The 19,378-nt window shown below is 40.0% G+C and overlaps 1 protein-coding gene across 3 annotated transcripts in view; it reads right to left on the bottom strand.

The window, feature by feature from the left end:
• The window catches only part of TDP1 (tyrosyl-DNA phosphodiesterase 1), a 98,348-nt gene that overhangs the window by 42,915 nt on the left and 36,055 nt on the right, over nt 1-19,378 (bottom strand). For all 3 annotated transcript variants that reach the window (XM_037737115.1, XM_017524558.2, XM_017524559.2), the window contains exon 13: nt 18,146-18,253. In XM_037737115.1, coding sequence (XP_037593043.1) covers nt 18,146-18,253 — 108 coding nt within the window. The remainder of the gene's footprint in view (nt 1-18,145; nt 18,254-19,378) is intronic.

Genomic DNA, 19,378 nt, shown 5'->3' with positions numbered 1-19,378 from the left:
ACAGCCACGCTGGCGACCTGTGGAGCTCCTCCGTCTGGGAATTGCCTAGTCTGTGGGCAGTAAAAATGCGGCGTCCACTCACTCTCTGTGCTTTCACTGGGAGCTGCAATCCCGAGCTGTTCCTAAATGGCCATCTTGGATCCCTCCCTCGGAAGATCCAATTTATCTATTCTTATGCTGTTATCACAGTCTTACCCTGCTTTTATAGTGAATCTTGAAATCATGTTTAAATAGCTTGGGGTTTTACAAATGCAAAATCATCTGCAAATATAGTTTTACTTCTTCCTTAACAATCTTTATGACTTTTTTTTTTTTTTTGCCTTATTGCACTGGCTATAACTTCCAGTCCAGTACAATACTACAGAGAATCCCACTTACCCTTCAATTTATTATGTGCTTTCAGTATAAGACTTTTCTCCAAACCACTATCCTGAAATCACTCAAAATCACTGAAAACCTCCACACTGCCACATTCAATGGAAATTTCTTTAATCTTATGTTAATCTCTCAGTAGCATGAGACTTCTACTATCAGTGCCTCCTGTCTCCCGGCATAATTGAAACATTAATGTAATATTTTTCCTTGTTTTCTGCTTCATTTTGGCATCCTTTCTGCTTTCAACCTCTCTGGTCACTCCTTTTTTTCTAACTGATTTCTCAGATATTGGAATGCTAGGTATCTGTCCTACCTTATATCGAGATATTAACGTACACATTGGTTCCAGGTTCTTGAAAAGACTGGCAGAAACAAAATCTATCTGGAGGTACAGGGGTCTGTCCACTCAAGTCACAGATAATTTTTATAGGTAAAGCTTCAGTGAAGATATAAATTGTAAAATAAAAGGGAAAATAATCCAAATCCATCATGAGCAAAAGACAGCAGAAAATAAAATAGACCTCCAGGAACTTCAGATGATTGGCCTATTAGATGACAAGTTAAAAATAAGTATATTTGCCAGGCACAGTGGCTCACGCCTATAATCCCAGCACTTTGGGAGGCTGAGTAGGCAGACCATGAGGTCAAGAGATTGAGACCAACCTGGCCAACATGGTGAAACCCTGTCTCTACTAAAAAATACAAAAATTAGCTGAGTGTGGTGGTGTGTGCCTGTAGTCCCAGCTACTTGGGAGGCTGAGGCAGGAGAATTGCTTGAACCCAGGAGACGGAGGTTGCTGTGAGCCGAGATCGCACCACTGCATTCCAGCTTGGCGCCTGGTGACAGAGCAACACTATGTCTCAAAGAAAAAAAAAAAAAAAAAAGTATATTTAAAATGATTTGAGCTGGACATGGTGGCTTATGCCTGTAATCCCAGTGCTTTGTGAGGCCAAGATAGGAGGAACACTTGAGGCCAGGAGTTTCAGAACAGCCCAGGCAACAAAGCAAGATCCCACATCAAAACAAAATGCAAAAATTAGCCAGGCATGGGGGTGTACACCTGCAGTCCCAGCTACGTGAGAGACTGAGATGGGAGAATCACTTCAGTCCAGGAGCTACGATTGCATGCCACTGCACTCTAGCCCAGGTGACACAACAAGACCCATCTCAAAAAACAAAACAAAAACAAACAAAAGATTTCAAAGTAAACAACATATAAAAGAAATAATGAAACAAGAAAGAAACAAATTTGCTAATAATGGCAGCTAATACACAGCATGTATTAACTGTGCTTAACAAATTAAAACAATATTTGTTGTTTTAATTCCTTTACACATTCTATTTATTTTCATTCTTAACTATTAGATACCTATTTTATTACTACCCTTATTTAATAGATGAGAAAATGAAAGTCATTTGCTCAAGATTTCAATAGGTAGTAAGTGACAGAGTAAGAATTTGAACTCAGGCAGTGAGACTCTGGTCTGAACTCTAAACCATGAAGCATACGGTATCTGAGAAGTTCAAAAGTAAAAATTAGTTAATAGAATTAAAAACTCTGATGAACTAAACACCACATGAGTCACAGATGAAAATAAAACTAACGAACTAGAAGAAAGATCTAAAGAAATCAGGTAGAATGCAACTCAGAGGCAAAGAGGTGGAAAGCAAGAAACTGAAGATAGAATAAGAGGCTCAAACAAGCTTCTATTAAGGGTTATAAAATGCAAGTAAGAGAAGGTGAGAGTCAATATGCTTAACAATAATAGCCAATCATTTTACTGAATTGGGAAGAAATACAACAAATCCTGCTCAGAATAAATAAAAATAAATCCATACCTATTTATCCATTGGATCTAAATTGAAGAATACCAAAGGTAAAGAAAATCTTAAAAGCGGCCAAAGAGAACAGACAGTCTTTCCACAAGGAACAATAATTAGATGGCAACTTTTCAATAGCAACAACTGAGCTCAAAAGCCAATGGAAAAAAATATTTAAGAACTAGGAGGAAGACCAGGCATAGTAAGTGGCTCACGCCCGTAATCCCAGTATTTTGGGAGGCTGAGGTGGGAGGACTGCTTGAGCTCAGGAGTTTGAGATCAGCAACATAGTGAGACCCCATCTCTAAAAAAAATTAAAAAATAAAAAAATTAGCCAGGTGTGGTGGTACATGCCTGTAGTCCCAGCTACTTGGGAGGCTAAGGTGGAAGGATGACTTGAGCCCAGGAAGGAAAGGTTACGGTGAGCCAAGATCGCACCACTGCACTCCAGCCTGGATGACAGAGTGAAACTCGGTCTCAAAATGAAAAAAAATAAAATCTCAGTTGGCAGTTACTTTCTCCCAGTTTTTTTTTTTTTTCCCCTGAGACAGGGTCTTGCTCTATAACCCAAGTTGGAGTGCAGTGGAGTGATCTCAGCTCACTGCCACCTCCACCTCCTGGGTTCAAGTGATTCTCATGCCTCAGCCACCTGAGTAGCTGGGATTACAGGTGTGCACCACCATGCCCAGCTAATTTTTGTATTTTTAGTAGAGACAGGGTTTCACCATGTTGTCCAGGCTGGTCTTGAACTCCTAGTCTCAAGTGATCCACTGGCCTTGGCCTCCTAAAGTGCTCGGATTACAGGTGTGAGCCACCATGCCCGGCCAAATAATTTTAAATTCAGTTAAATTATCACTTAAAAATGAGGACAAAAATAAAGGCAGTGTTAGAAAAACAAATCAGAGCTTATTGCCAGTAAGAATGAGTCAACGAAATAACTATAAAAGACATAGTTCAGGAATAAAACTCAATTTGTTTCAAAGGATAGGACTACTGGGAAGAAAAAGGAACAACGAAATGAGTAAACTTGTGGGTAACTGTAAACAAGAAGTGTCTGTAAAATAATAATAACAATGATTAATTTTGAAAGTCTAAAAAAGGATGGAGTGAAAATACTGATGAATAATAAAGAGGAGGAGTAGCTGGGCATGGTGGCTCACACCTATAATCCCAGCACTTTGGGAGGCCAAGGCAGACAGAAAGCTTTGAGCTCAGGAGTTCAAGAATAACCTGGGCAACCTTGCGAAATCTCATCTCTACAAAAAATACAAAAATTAGCAAGGCATGGGCCAGGCATGGTGGCTTCTACCTGTAATCCCAGAACTTTGAGGGGCTGAGGTAGGTGGATCACCTGAGGTCAGGAGTTGGAGACCAGCCTAGCCAATATGGTAAAACTCTGTCTCTACTAAAAACACAAAAAAATTAGCCGGGCTTGGTGGCAGGTGCCTGTAATCCCAGCTACTTGGGAGGCTGAGGCAGGAGAATCACCTGAACCCTGGAGGTAGAGGTTGCAGTGAGCTGAGATCATGCCATTGCACTCCAGCCTGGGCACACACAGTGAGACTCCATCTAAAAAAAAAAAAAGCCAGGCATGGTGGCATACATCTGTAGTCCCAGCTACTTCGGAGGCTGAAAAAGGAGGATCACTTAAGCATGGGAGGTCATCACTACAGTGAGCCACTGATCATGCCACTGAACTTCAGCCTGGGTGACAGAGTAAGACCCTGTCTCAAATTTCTGCAAATGTTAAGAATCTTGAAAGATTAACTTCTAAGAGGATGCAACACATCAGCTGTGTTTCCAGGGTGGATATCAGGTCTTACAGATACAGTGTATTAACAAAGAAATGCCAGCAGGAAAAGAAAAATGAAAATGATTATGATGCGTGTTTTCAAGCAGATAAGAGCAGAACACTAAAGGAGATTAGATACGTGGGTGTGGGATTTTGCAAGTGCAAAGTCTGACAAACCACCAAATAGATTTGGACAAATCTACTTGCAACCTCATTTTGTTTCTCAGTCACAGGCCTATCATGACCCTCCCCCAACAAGCAGTCTTTCACAGCCACGCTGGATTCTAAATGGAGGCTTTGGTGCTCTACGGCATAGTCCAGGCTAACTGCTGACCTAGTCTTTAAAGGGATCTATCTATCCTTGATCCTACAGATGGAATTATAAGGATTTTAGAAGTCATCACATTAAGAATCCAAAATAACAAAAATTACTGCTAAGAAGGATAAAAAAATTGCTTTTCAAATTTCAGGTCAAAATTGGCATTTAGATACTATATCAAAGAATTTGAGTACGTATTTGATAGTAACCCATGTGATAACCAAAAATTACTATTTTGTTTTCTAATGAAATGGTCCAATGTTTTCATCTATCTCCTACAGTAAAAAGGCAATAAATACAAGGACTTGAAAAGAGCAGACTGTAAGTAAGATTTGAGTTTGCTTTTGGCTAGCTCTGTTACCTTGTGGTTATGTACTTAGGTCACCAATTTCTTCACCTACAATATGGACTTGACTACCATCTGCTCACTGCACTGAGTTATAATGAGGAATGAATGAACTAATCTAGGTGCAAGTGGAAACTGTTAATGCTTTAAACAGAACTATGAAATGTTTGTTAGAATGGGCCTTAGGAGATGATCTATTATAATGATTTTCAAAAATTTTCTTTTTAAACCTAGAGAACCCTTTGCTCAAAGGAAGTATTTTAAGCAAACAAGGGCAAGCGTCTCCGGGTGAATCACCTGCACTCGTCTCTCTCTCTGCCCACTGTTGTGATGGCTTCTAAAAGGGGTTTCCAGAGCCCACAGGACTCCAAGGAACACAACATAAAATCCACTTATTTAGCCCAACCCCTGGTTTTACAGATGGGGAAATGGGCCTAGAGAGCAGAAGCATATGTCTTAAGCAAGAGTGTGGCTGCAAAGCGGATGGACTGTTTACATGTCCAGTAAGACTGAATGGCCCAATATATGGTCAGCGTTTGGTCAATGTCCTTGGAGACCTTGAAAAGCTCTCTGAAGATGATTCCTCTACAAGGTTTGTGAAGGCTGGCTGGTGCCTTACATTTGTTTTCCTCAGTCCCACAGTGCACAGTAGCTTAGGAACGATTCTTGTCTTTACGGAGCCTAAAGCATTGGTGCTGCAAAGCACAAGGAAGGTTTCCACTAAGACCTGAGATGGCTGGAGGAGCAGCCTCCTAGAGGTTGATGATCTGCTCCACAAAGCCTAACAGCATGTGTAACTCTTCTGGAGAGCTGTGCTCACAACCTAAAAGGCAACTTACTTCCTCCCTTCCTTCTTTCGGCCTATCACCATCCTGCTGACTCTCCTGTAATAATGTCTCTGTAACAATCCCAAAGCAGAGACAACAGGTCTACATCAAGTAGAAGGCAAGTTCCATGGGATTAAATGAGTTAGTATAAAAAAGCACTTGGCCAGCATACAGTAAGTACCACACAAGTATTTGCTATATTACTTGTGAGAGGTTTTCTATGGAGGTCAGTCCCTGATGGGAAACTCCAGGTAGCAGCACCTCAAGCCAGATGTGCACTTAGTGATTAGCATTGCCAGTGTGCAGAGTCTACAGGCACCAAGTCAGGGGTCTCAAGCTTCTTGCCAAGAGTGATGATGCTCATGAGACTCGCTCACATGAGCGCAGAAAGGGGTATGCTCTGTCTTCAGTCCACTTGTGCCAGAATGCAGGCAGGCAAGGGTAGTAATATGACCTTGAATCATCTCTATTGTATAAAGGAAATCACTTGTAGGCGTTAGTACTGATAACCATCAATTGTAACAAAGTACATGAAGCATGACAGCTAATCCCAATATCTTAGGACCACAGGGCCAGGCAACCAAGTCTACCCAATGACATCTACAAGTATTTTCTTGTGTAATCCAATTTTATTTTCACCAAAAGACTGAGACAAAGGAGAACAAAAAGAAATGATTTGTTTCAGAATCAAAGTAACAGACATTACAGAAGGAGTACTGCATAGTGATACTGAAAAGCAGAGGAGAGAGAATGTCTTTTGTTTCCTCAAAAAGCCAGTAATTTTGCAGTCAAGCACTTGTCTCGTTTTCTCCCGAAGTGGCAGCACCAACATTTCTGCTTATCCCTGACTATCCACGTTGCCTGTCAGTTGCTAGGCAACTTTAACAGTGATCCAGCATGTGTTGGGTACCCACCTTGCTTCTGACCACCCACAATGCACAACTTTCATAACTGTTCTCATTGGGTTTGCCAATTATACCTAGGCACTATCCTCTTAACCAAGGCTTCTCTTAAACCTCATCTTCCTGCCTGCTTAGCCCTGTGGTAAAATTTAAACACTACATTTGTTATCATGTCCCAATAATTTCCCTAACAACCAGCTGTCCATCCAACATGGGATGATTTTATGGTAGGATCAAAACAGATGGGAGGAAAATCTTATTAAAACCATAAATATCTCTCTATAAAATCAAGCAACCAAGCAAAAGTGGAAATCGGCCGCTAATATAACAGCCTAATCAGTTCAAGTGAACTGTTAAAATTTTGAGTTTCTCTGAATGTATAAGTCTGGTTGACTGTAATTGGCTTGATTAAATAGAATAAATTGTGACCAGTTTAAAAATGAACCACACATTGAGTTTAGAAGTGGCTATATATCTATGAAAAAAATCTTGTTTTTTTGAGACAGAGTCTCACTGTTTCCCATGCTCGAGTACCATGGTGTCATCACAAGTCACTGCAGCCTCAACCTCCCAAGCTCAAGTTATCCTCCCACCTCAGGCTCCTGAGTAGCTGGGACTATGGGCACATACCACCAAGCCCCAGTTTTTTCTTTTTTTTTTTTTTGTAGAGACGGTGTTTCATCATGTTGCCCAGGCTGATCTCAAATTCCTGAGCTCAAGTGATCCAATTGCCTTGGCCTCCCAAAGTGCTGGGATTACATGTGTGAGCCACTGCACCCAGCTTGAATATGTCTTTAGGTCATCTATTTTATATGGATGTGTTACACAGGCAAAAAAGATAAAGGCTTTATAAGGTGCTTTCTAAAATCGTAAGAGGCCTAATGATTATGAGAGACATGAAAAAGCAAGCAGTGAACTAATATTAAACACGACATACTGTTTACTAGAAAACAATTGCATGTTTTGTATCAACATCCTTGGGATTCCAAAAATGAGATAAAAACCAAGGGTATAAATGAATTTTCTAAAATTTAAGTGGCAAGGCTAGTAAGTGGCAAGCTCAAATTAGGACTTGGATCTTTGGACTCTATCTCAGGTTATTTCCTCCATAATATGCTGGATGATTGGGTAATATCACCACCTGCGGACCTGGAGTTTCAAAATATTGATGGGTTAAAGCTATTAAACCAAGTAACTAGCAGCAGTGGTTTCTGGATGAGGAGCAGGGTGGCAGGAGAACAGGAATGGGAAGACATACCTTCTTTAAATACCATTTATGTATTGGGTACATTACCTATTTGGAAAAAAAAAGTTTTTAAAAGGGCACTGATTCAAATATTTTTTGGTCACTAACCATGTGCCATGCAGTGTTAGATGCAAAGGAGAAAAAGATAAGTAAGATCAGGCATGTTGCTCACCTGCAGCTCATGAGACAGGGAAGCAAAGGGACCCACAAAGAAGCAACCAGGTCAGTGCCTACAGAAGCAGTGAGAAAAGATATTCAAAAAAAAAAAAAAAAAAAAAAAAAATAAAAAAAAAAAAAAAAAAAAAGAACCAACTAGGAAGATGTAAAAAGGATCCAGCAAAAAATGCCATGAAAACACAAAGGGAAAAATAATTATGTCTGCTGAGCTAGAAAAAGTTTCACTTTCTAATTCATTTGAATTAGAACTTGAAAGAAAAGGTATAGTTATTCTAGACAGTACAGAAAAAAATAAAACCCGAGAAGCAGTCTGATGAAAATGAACTGCAGTTAATTTTCTAACCATTAATTCATTTCTAACCATTCATTCAGTTTTCTGAGCCACTGCAGGCCAGGTACTCAACTAGGCACTATATTAGACAGTCTGCCAGAAAGCGTAAACATTAAAGAATAACTATCAAAGATCACAATGAGTATTCTGGTAGGAAATGAAGCATAATTCATTATAAGCTCATTTTCTCTAAAGTAAAAGAAAACTTCTAATGTGATAGTTCAACAAAACAGAAACTTCATTAAAAAAAGGTTTTGGTGCAGATTTTATGATTCTCAGTGATGTGGTAACTATGGCAACTATATACTAAAACATGACCCAGGATCTATGAAAAATGTTTTCAGTCAGAACCTCAATCACAACACATAATGAAAGGAAATGAAAACTGTGATTTATATTTAAAATAATAAAAGGGAAACTTAAAAACTATATTAAGGCTAGCATTTTAATAAGATTCCGATTCCTGACCTTCTGTAGACAGTTTTCACATTTGTGAAATGTCAACTGGATGAAACAAAGTCCAAATGATCAGGAAGTCAACATCCTCTACTTATGATGGTTAGAGACATAACAGGCAATAAGGTATTATGTAGACCCAACAGGAACCATACAAAATGTATTTGCTAAGGGGATAAGATTTTTTAAGATTAGGACATCAGATCTTTTGTGATTCTACTAATCTTTTATAGGATTACTATTTTTAACAACTCTACATACTCAAGCAAATATGGTTCTCCAAAGCAGTCATCTGCAGGGTTGTTCCCTTACTCCAGTACGGCTGCCTCTTTTGGCTCCAAGAAAGTACAGAACTTCATTTCTCAAAGACCTTTGGAGCTGGAGGTTCAGTCTTTTGAGTCTGTACAAGGGTAGTTTTGCTTAATTATAGAAAACAAATCCCAATTTTGAAAACAGTAAGAAATTATTTCCAGCCAAGATTGAAGAATAAGATGGATAAATCAAACTGGGAAAGAAATATCAGTTAAGTCTGTGGAAAGCAGAATCAGAGGATGGCCCCTTGTGCACATGCCTGTATATCCCTTTTTCTTAAGCATGAGCCAGAATTGTGAATATGATGGGGTTTCACTTGCACAATTAGGTTATCAATTAATTGACTAAGTTAGTCAAAAGGGAAATAATCCTGGTGGGCTTGGGCTGGGTCCTTCCTGAGATAGATTCTCCTGCTGGTTTCCAAGAAGTACCCCATGAGGAATGTGGCAGAATACCATGGAGCACCTTGGAGCTGAGAACCCCTGGCTGACAGCCAACAAGAAAGCAGGAACCTCAGACATACAGCCACAAGCAACCGTGAGCTTGAAAGAGGGCCCCAAGCATCAGATGAGATCACAGCTGGATTGACTCCTTGATTTTAGCCTGGTGAGACACTGAGCAGAGGGCCCAGCTAACCCACACCCAGACTCCTGGCCGACAGAAACCATGGGATAGTAAATTTGTATTGTTTAAAGCCCCCTTAGTTTGTGATAATGTATAACATAACAACAGAAAACAAATGCAAGGCTGGAAAGAAAGAGTGTCTATTAAGAAACAATACTTGATGTGCCACGTCAACTCATTTTAAAGGAACTTGGAAGAGTGGCAAGAAAACTTGAGCAATGGCAATGTTTTTGTCTGAAGCACCTACTTTCAAAAGGTGATCACCTTGAAGGGCAATGCTTTGTTGCATATGCAGCTCTAGATTATTTTTTAAAGTCTTATTATCATGTTAAAAGTCAAAATTCATATTGCCTATCATTCACTGTGCTTATTGCCCCTGCAATTTTTTTCTGAAGAATTTAATTTTAGTGTACTTAATAAAGAGGAGTTGGTTATTCATTCTAAACCCAAACATTAATATAGATTGGTAATAATAAGGTAGAAAAATATCAAAAGTTTGATTTACGTAGCTTTTGGTGCATTTACCTTTGGATAAAATACAATTCTTAAAACCCGGTATGTCTGCTACTTTGTTGACGGAGCACTAGATTTGCTGGACATTAGCATTTCATTTGGACTAGAACCTACAGTGTTCTCTACAATCCTGCCTCACTATTCTAAAGTAAATAAATACATTAAATGAAAGGATATATCATTTGTTTATATACCTGTAAATTTATTCTCAAGGATGATGATGATATCTACCAGAACATAAAATCTGGGGAATACTTAGAAATGTGTAAGGCATTTCTTTTCAGCTTTCACCAGGATTTGGCAGTTAGTATGTGAGGGTCAGGTTATTAAATAACTTATAATGCATGGGACAATCTCATACAACAAAAAATTATCTTGACCAAAATAACAACAGTGCCCTGTTGAGACACACACTATTTGAATATAAGCTAAAGTTGACTGTTTAAAATCACAACTTATTCTAGAAAATCTCAAGGACAAGCATTTAGAAAAGCACTCAATTATTCCAATCAATTCAAATTATAACATTCATTGAATTGCTTTCTATAGACCCAACTAAAATAGCCTCAGGCAACCCAGGAGACATCAAAGAAAGGGTAATATCTGAAAGCAGGTAAAAAGGCAAAGTCTGGCCACCCACTACTGCTCTGAACTTACCTACCCTCCCATCTCACTGACTCCAGTAACACTCACTTTGCTGTTTGTCAAACACAACAAGCATATTCCCACTCCCCACCCTGCACAGGAATGCTTTCCTTCAGCTACCCATTTACATGGCTCTTCCTTTACTTCTTTCAGGTCTCTGGATGGATGTCACCACATCAGGAGGCCTTCCCTGGCCTTCTTCTTTAAGGAGCAGTCTCCCTCCCCAACCCCGGCACTCATACCCTACAGGACAGTGGTTGAAGGTGGAGACGCTAGGTTCTTGGGCACCTTGTTTAACCTCTCTGTGCTTCAGTTCTCCCATCTGAAAGGGGATTAATGGATACACTGTAAAACTGCTATGAGGATTGCATGAATTTATACACATACATATATGTAGTGCTTAGAACTGTGCCTGGAACTTTTGGTTAAGAACTACATGTTAGCTCTGAAAATTTAAAAACAACAACCTAAACTAAATTGAAATAAAGCTTTTAACTCATTTCATTCGATAGCAAAACTTGATCTTAACTCATTGGGCAACAAAAGTTGAACTAAGATGACATGAGGCTACCTGTGATCATTGCTTCTAAAATATTTTATTACGGAGTGTTGGTCCAGATACCACTAGGGATATTAACAGACAGTATGAACTACATCTGGTACTAAGAATTTAGAATAAAGGACTGTGCACCTAAATTACCATTCTATTTTTTTCTCTACAGCACTTACCACCATTTGCATATATAAACATACTTCTTTGCTTTTTATGTAACTCCCAGCACCAGAACATAAAGTCAAGATTATACTTTGTGGTTGATTGCATTCTCAGCACCTAGAAAAGTATGTGGTGCACAGTAGGTGCTCAGTAGTTATGTGCTAAATAAATGGTTAAATCTGATACCCAAAATTGAATATATGTAACATTTTTCTTAGGTAAAAGAAAGATTATTTCATGGAAGATGTGTGACCAGTTTCTCTTCAACCCAGGAGAAATGGTTTGAATCCAATTCATTTGTTTGGCAATGGAGCACCTAGCAGGCATGAAAAGCCCATGCAATATGTATTTCCTGTATGTTCCTCAATGCCCAGGCATTGATCTACTATACTCCCTTAGAAGTCACAAAGGATTATAGTATCAACAATCAGTACTGACCAAAACTCCAAAACATATATGTACACCAAACTTTTAAGTTCCTCTCCAACAAACAATTCCACCCTGAAGTCCCCGCCACAATAAACCAATCTGCAATCAAATTCACCATCATTCCACTGTGGTAGACCAGTTCCATTCCCTGACTTCTATACTGATGTCAGTGACTAATCTCCATCTCCACACCCCAAACTCAGGAATCATCTCTGAGGCCCCTCTCATGTTCCATTATGCAGTCTAGGGAATGCTTTCACAGTTACCACTTCAATCCTAGCCTTCATCAATCTCCACATGTCAGGCACCTGGCCAGTCAGCAGGGTATGCTGAACAAGACAGGCACGGACTTGGCCTCACAGAGTCTAGAGAGGAAGCCAGGTAATTACACAAGCAACCACAGCGAACTGGAAAATAACGTTGACAGTGCAGGAATCTAGGGCATTATGGAAGCCATCAGGCTCCAGAAGTGATGTTTCAGCCAAAAGATTGAAAATTAAGGTCTTACTGGGTAAAATCCCACCTATGTAGAATAGTCAAAAAGCATTACAAGTGCAATTAACTAATATGTATACGATGAATTCTTTGGTAAATCTCTTTCATGCAAATGTAAATTCCATAAGAACCTCACCTTAATTACTCAAATATGTATTGCCCACTATCCTTGCCACAGTGAGCAATACATATTTGCTGAGTAATGGGTAGAAATGCCTCAACTCTGCCGCCTTATTCCTCATTGAACGGAGGGAGGGGATAACGCCACCTCATAAGTTCTTGTGGGGACTGAGACTACTATGCAGGTAAAGCACCAGAACTGTCTGCTACATGGTGCTGCTTAATGCAGGTCAGTTCTCTCCCCTCCCCATTTCTTCTCACTCCCACATGGCAGAAAGGACTTTTTTCCTTTCTGTGCTGGTGAGGGCCTGACATGTTGACAGAGATCCCCAGGTGACAGGTTCAAGAGCCTGCTAATGGACTCTGAGGTCACTACAGGCTGAGCTACTACTGTGAAGTATTATTATTCACACTCATTACAGTAGATGTTATTTCATGTGCTCACAATGAACTATTCAATTTCTAAGTACCATTACTTAATAATTATAATTAATATTCAGAATTAAACTCCCTTAAGTGGGGAAGAGAAATGTCACTTGATGAACTATTATCACTGCCTGGTGATAGTGCTCTGATTGCAAACCCCTCAACAAAACTTATAATGGGGCTTTAGGCAAGGCAAGACTTGTTCAATAGCAGACATGACCATCTCATCTACTTTCACATATAAAAAACCTGGGACTAGGCAAGGTTTAAAGATTCACAAATGGTAAGTAGCTGAGTTCAAACTGGGACTCGGGTCTGCCTAACTCCAAACCCATGCTCTTCCCATCTGAGAGAGGCTTTTTGGAGTATGTTGCATACAGATAGTTTCTCCCTCTCTCCACCCACCAGTATAGCCTGTACCCACGAGCTCTTACCCATGAATGCCACTCTCTCCATGCCTTCTACCTGGGCTGTATATGTCTACTCATATTCTCCCAATGATCCACTCTCCATTCAGTGGCCTGAGCTATCTTCAAAGACACGTATCAAATGACGTCGCTCCACTTTAAGGCACTGAGCAATCCAGCATTCTACCCTCTCTCCAGCTGGGTGCCTTCTACCCACTGTTCTCTGCTCTTCATGCTCACCCTTCATATGGCCAGGACCTTCTTGTCACTCACCTCAGCCTAAACATTACCTACTGAAGGTGGCTCTCTCTAACCCTTCCAAACACATCCCCCCCATTGATTGTTCATAGTCCTTATCGAATATCTTCATGTTTAGTTACTTCCATACTGTCTGGTTCTTCGACCCCACTTTCTGTAAAACAAAAGCCCTATGGAATAGGTTCTCTGTCTCTCTTTCTTGTGGTATAGACAGTGCCTGACTCAGACAAAGCAGCTAAGTAACTGCTGACTGGGGAGGAAATGGGTCTTTTTGGGCATTCATCCTTTCCACAAGCAGTTAGTGAAAACATGCAGCGTTTTGAGCTTCACAGGGCATTAGTAGTGTCCTTGAGTACACCAGGGACTACGTCCCACTGAATTCTCAATTCACAGTGTCTCACACAGAATCTGCAACCAGGGCTCGTTAGATTTCCTGAATGACGAAATGTGAGCTTGTTTTATCACCCTGTATCCTCTCTGCCCACTATACCATCAGCTTTCAAAAATACAAGTTGACTATTATGGAGTACTAAAGATAACATGCTCCCTGATCTGCATGAGCTTAGGGTTGGTGGGGTCCAGAGGACTGACATGAAAGTGGGCAACTGGAGAGTAACAGCAAGTATGTGACCTTGCCACACAAAGTAACAGGTACTTCAAAGCAAGGGTAGTATCACTACAGGGAGGCCAGACATTCCTTCATGGCTGTATGTTTTCAACTGGGCCTTTAAGGAAACAGAATTTGGACTCTTGGGGAGAAGAGGGGAGGTATGCTAAGCAGATGATCACCACCAGCAAAGGCACCACACGGGGTGAGCAAGCAGATGCAGGGCACAGGAGAGACAGCCCTGTCTGGAACAGAAGAACTCTGTCTGCAAGAAGCAATGGATGGACTTAGTAGGTAATATGGGATGGTCATACTAGGTTATCACTAGTAATCCTTGTACTGGTATTGAGATTTCACTCTCCCACTTCTAGTTCATTATATTTTATTAAATAATTTGTCACAATGAACTTATAATTGTAGAGACCAACGTTTATCAGTCTCTGGGTCAAGTTACCATGGCTGGCACCTCAAACCTTCACAGTTGCTGTGCAGATGAGTAGTCTGAGGCTCAGACAGGTTAAGAAACTCGTCCAAGGCAAGACTTGTTCAATAGCAGACATGACCATCTCATCTAGTACTGTCTGACAATGCTAAAGCTCATGCTTATTCTCTAAAAGAAGAGACAAAATAGTGAGGTAGGAGCTGTGAGCTCCTCTGGTGGCACATGGATCTAAGGGTCTGGACATGGCGGGATGAGCGGAGACTGAAAGAGGCTCCAGGAGGAGATAGGACCTGAACGTGACTCTTAAAAGATGAGTAATAACTGGAGAGACAGAGATAAGGGATGAAAAGATCAGGAGAGGAAACTACATCGGCTGCTGGCTGGATGACTTCAGGGGGAAAGGAGGCTAGCCTGGCTTCTTCTCAAAGTTCCTACTGGGATTAATGGATAAAAATGATGAAAATTGTGTGGCTGGGGCATGACTTCCAAACTGAGGAATCTGTGTATCAGCCTATAAGATGTGGGGAATTCTGAACATGGGACAATGAGGAAAATCTACATTTTGGAAAGGTGAATGGGCATGGGCAACCAGGATGAGTGGCCTGTGAAGAACATTCATGTGATGAGACAAGAGATAGGAGACCCTTTCAGAACTCCAGGTGATAAGTTTCTGACCTGGTAATTGCAAGGACTGGAAGAGGAAACTTTTGAAACATTTCAAAGATGAATAGGCTTTGATAGCTATTTCCAAAGCATCCATGTGCCCACCTCAAGTACAGAATTGGTCTCTTCCTATTCTAATCATTTCTGTGTTTGGCTCCTCACATCAGAGACTGTGAGCATCTAAAAAGCACCATCTAAATTTTCTGTTTTATCCTGAGTGTCTGGCATACACAGGAGGACCTCAGTAAATGTTTGCCAAACACTTGAAGGAACAGTGAAAGAGGACATTCAGGCTTTAAGCCTTGTAATAAGAGACAGGTGCACAAGGGCAAAGAAGAATGCTGGGAAAAGAAATCTCCATCTAGGCTAGGCATGGTGGCTCATGCCTATAACCCCAGCAGTTTGGGAGGCCGAGGCAGTTAGATCACGAGGTCAGGAATTCGAGACCAGCCTGACCAACATGGTGAAACCCTGTCTCTATTAAAAATACAAAAATTAGCCGGGCGTGGTGGCATGTACCTGTAATCTCAGCTACTCAGAAGGCTGAGGCAGGAGAATCCTTGAACCCAGGAGGCGGAGGTTGCGGTGAGCCGAGACTGAGCCACTGCACTCCAGCCTGGGCAATGGCGAGCTCCGTCTCCAAAAAAAAAAGATGAGTTCAGTTTGGGAACATTCTTTCTGACAGGTTCAGAAAAGATGACAGACAGAAAAACAAAATGTCCAAACCTAATCAAGGGAGCTGCTTACTGGTAGATGCCACTGATATCTGTAATCTATACTTTCCTTTGTTGTGGAAGAGCTGAGAGAGTGGGCTCTATGTATCTTAAGTTGTTATGTAAGTTGCATTTCTCAGAAATCCTTCAATCATATTGGAATGCCCAATGTCCTTTTCCTCTTTTATACAAAAATCAAAGTAAAGCCTGACACAATTTCTTTGGAATTAACTAGTCTTTGTAGAAAACAGGCACACTAAAACTGTATGCTGATGAAGAGGGGCATCAGTCAGTAGAGGAGAGGCATGCTCCTATCTTGGTTCCACTGCTTGTTACTGCATAACAGGCAGCTTATTAATCACTCTGTGCCTCCTGGTCCTCATGGAGGTGTTGTGAGAATTAAATAAGTAAATACACGAGTGCTCACCCAGAACAGCCTGGCATACTGAAATTGCGGAACCAATGTTGTTGCTATTAATCTTTAAATATTTTGGAAAGTAGATATAGCTTTCAGTCTAGTTATTACAGAATAAAACTAGAAGCTACAAATCCATAATGACAAATTTCAAATTCTTACAATAAATTAACTTCAAATAACTATAATTTGCTTAATTTAGTAACAGCCATTTGACATTAAAGCAGATATTCATAGTACAAAACTGACAAATATTAAATGAGTAAACTGACAGTGGATGTTTTTTAACTCAACTTTAGAAAATACATGTTAAAGATATCTCAACCTGTGTTTCCTTTTATGCAGCCTATGGAATCATTCAGATTTTCCCTGAAAACCCTGTGTATTTTCCTACCTCCATGGCCTTTGTCCTCACTAGTTCCTTCTAATCCATCTGGGTTTCTCTCAGGCATATTTCTAGGCCTACTTACAATAGCACCTCTTTACTTAGTTTAGCTGATCTCTCATTTGATCCTGTCTCTGCCCCAATGACGCAATACATTTCTAACAGTGCTTCCACTATGGTCCTTACAAAGGTAAACAACTAGGATATAGCGTCACTTACATGGCAGGGCTCATGCTTCCTGGCTCTGTGTGTTCCCACAGCCAAGTACACACTGTCATTGAACTGAACTACAAAAACTTTGCCTTTAGAAAAAGATTACTCACAGGGTTACTTTAATCTCCACTTCCCTTAATGCCCTTCAAACAGGATCAATAATACCCATCCAATTTCTGTGAAGCACATCTACCTTTTTATTACACTTTGAGGGAAAACTACACCCAAACAGACACTAAATTAAAATTTTCCAATAAAGTAGAAAGGGACTCAAGATTGCAACATCACATCTTACTAAATCTCCAACCTGCCAGTTTGCCCCATGGATTTTGGACTTTCCAGCCCCCACAACTGCATCAGTCAATTCCTTAAAATAAATCTTTCTCTCTATCCAAGAAGATGTGACTCTTTTGTTTAAAAGTTTGTTCATGAGTGCTGTTCCTTTCTTAAAGAAATAATTCTGCTCTGTGATACTTTAATTAGTTGCTATCGACATTAATTATGTTACTGAATCATGAAGAGATGCCTAATCGTTGGGTTCAGCCTGGGAGTCAGGAACTCAAGTTCTAGTTTTCAAAGGACATAGCAATTTATCTTCCTATAAAAATAGACATAAAAATGCCAACAGGTAGGTGGTTTCTTATAGTGGTGATAAAAATATTCTAAATTTAGATTATGGCAATGGTTACATAATTCTGTTACTATACTAAAACCATTAAACAGTAGAGACTAAATGGGCAGATTTTATGGCATATAAATTATATCTTAAAGATGTTTCAGAAAAGGGAACAAAAGAGATTTAATGCCTCAGGTTCAATTACCTAAGGAGAAACTAAGAAAAAAAAATTAACATTTCATTTTTCTTCTGTATTTACCCATACGTCAATTTGCATAACCCCTATTATTGAGGTATTAAATAACAGAAGTAAATGTAAACTTTATGCAAATCTTATAAACATGCAGACTTATAAGCAAAAGTAGGTGATGATCATATACTTTACAAAGGGATTAGTCATGAGATGCCTTTAAATAAGGCTCATATTACACAAACATACTGAAAAGTAATGACAACTCACTAATCACTTTTTAGAAACCCATTCAACATTCAGAGCAAGAATTATGAACACATTAAAAAAAACTTCTCCCATAAGGAATGTAAGGACTATTTACCTTGTGATAAGGAACCAAGCAATTTTACTAAAGTCTGGAGAAGGCCTCATATATGTCTTAATATGCGGCATGGCATTGCTTCGGCCAGAAGTCTCAGCTGACCATTTGCTAGTGACAGAAAAGACGCAAGTCACTAATTACAAACTACTACAAATTGTTCATAATCCTAATATTAGGAAACAGCATGAAAAGAAAAAGCATACTATCTAAAAATCAACTGCGGATACATGACTCTGACCTATTGATATTTTATGAAACTCTGTTCAAATAACGCATGCCCATTTGAGAATTATAAACTTCCCACCTCCCACAAGAAGCACTGTAACCTTTTAGCATATAGCCTTTCCATTTTTGCCATGAACATACATACATGCATATATTATTTCCGTTGTGCTTTTAACAGCATGTATGCACATATACCCTGGCTTAACTGTGAGCTCCTTAAAGGGAATAATCATGCTCCCACAGTATGTTATGAGTAGAGGCTCAGCAAAAGCATGTTGAATGAAACAAAATACAAAATAGGCACAATACAAATAGTATATGAAGAAAATGAATGTTGAAAAGCAGGGGCAGAAGTCAGGAATACTTTAGTTAAATGCTGACATTCACAAATCTGAGTTTGATTTCTGTTTCCAATATTGCAGACTATGGTTCTAACAGGAACCTATATCATGAGGCAACAAGCCTTACTTATAAGAGGATGGTCCCTCCAGATTAACAGATTGTCTGTGGAAAACAGAATCAGGTTTAGGTAGTTACCATCACTGCCCTCATTCAAGTGAATCTAATAATATAATACTGAAAGGAATTCAATATAAAGACATGACCTCTATAAGGAAAAACCTCTCAAGAAAGCACTAAAGAAAAGCTCCAGTCAGGCGTGATGGCTCACACCTGTAATCCCAACATTTTGGGAGGCTAAGGCAGGAGGATCACCTGAGGTCAGGAGTTTGAGACCAGCCTAACCAACATGGAGAAACCCTGTCTCTACTAAAAATACAAAATTAACTGGGCATGGTGGTGCATGCCTGTAATCCCAGCTATTCAGGAGGCTGAGGCAGGAGAATCGCTTGAACCCAAGAGGCGGAGGTTGCGGTGAGCCAAGCTCGCAGCACTGCACTCCAGCCTGGGCAACAAGTGCGAAACTCCGTCTCAAAAAGAAGAAGAAGAAGAAGAAGAAGAAAGAAGAAGGAAGAAGGAGGAAGGAGGAGGAAGGAGGAGGAAGGGGGG

Source organism: Cebus imitator, unplaced genomic scaffold (assembly GCF_001604975.1).
Source record: "Cebus imitator isolate Cc_AM_T3 unplaced genomic scaffold, Cebus_imitator-1.0 Scaffold34, whole genome shotgun sequence".
NCBI classification, from domain to species: Eukaryota; Metazoa; Chordata; class Mammalia; order Primates; family Cebidae; genus Cebus; species Cebus imitator.
Note: the sequence above shows the minus strand (reverse complement) of the source record. Positions and strands in the feature narration are given on the sequence as shown.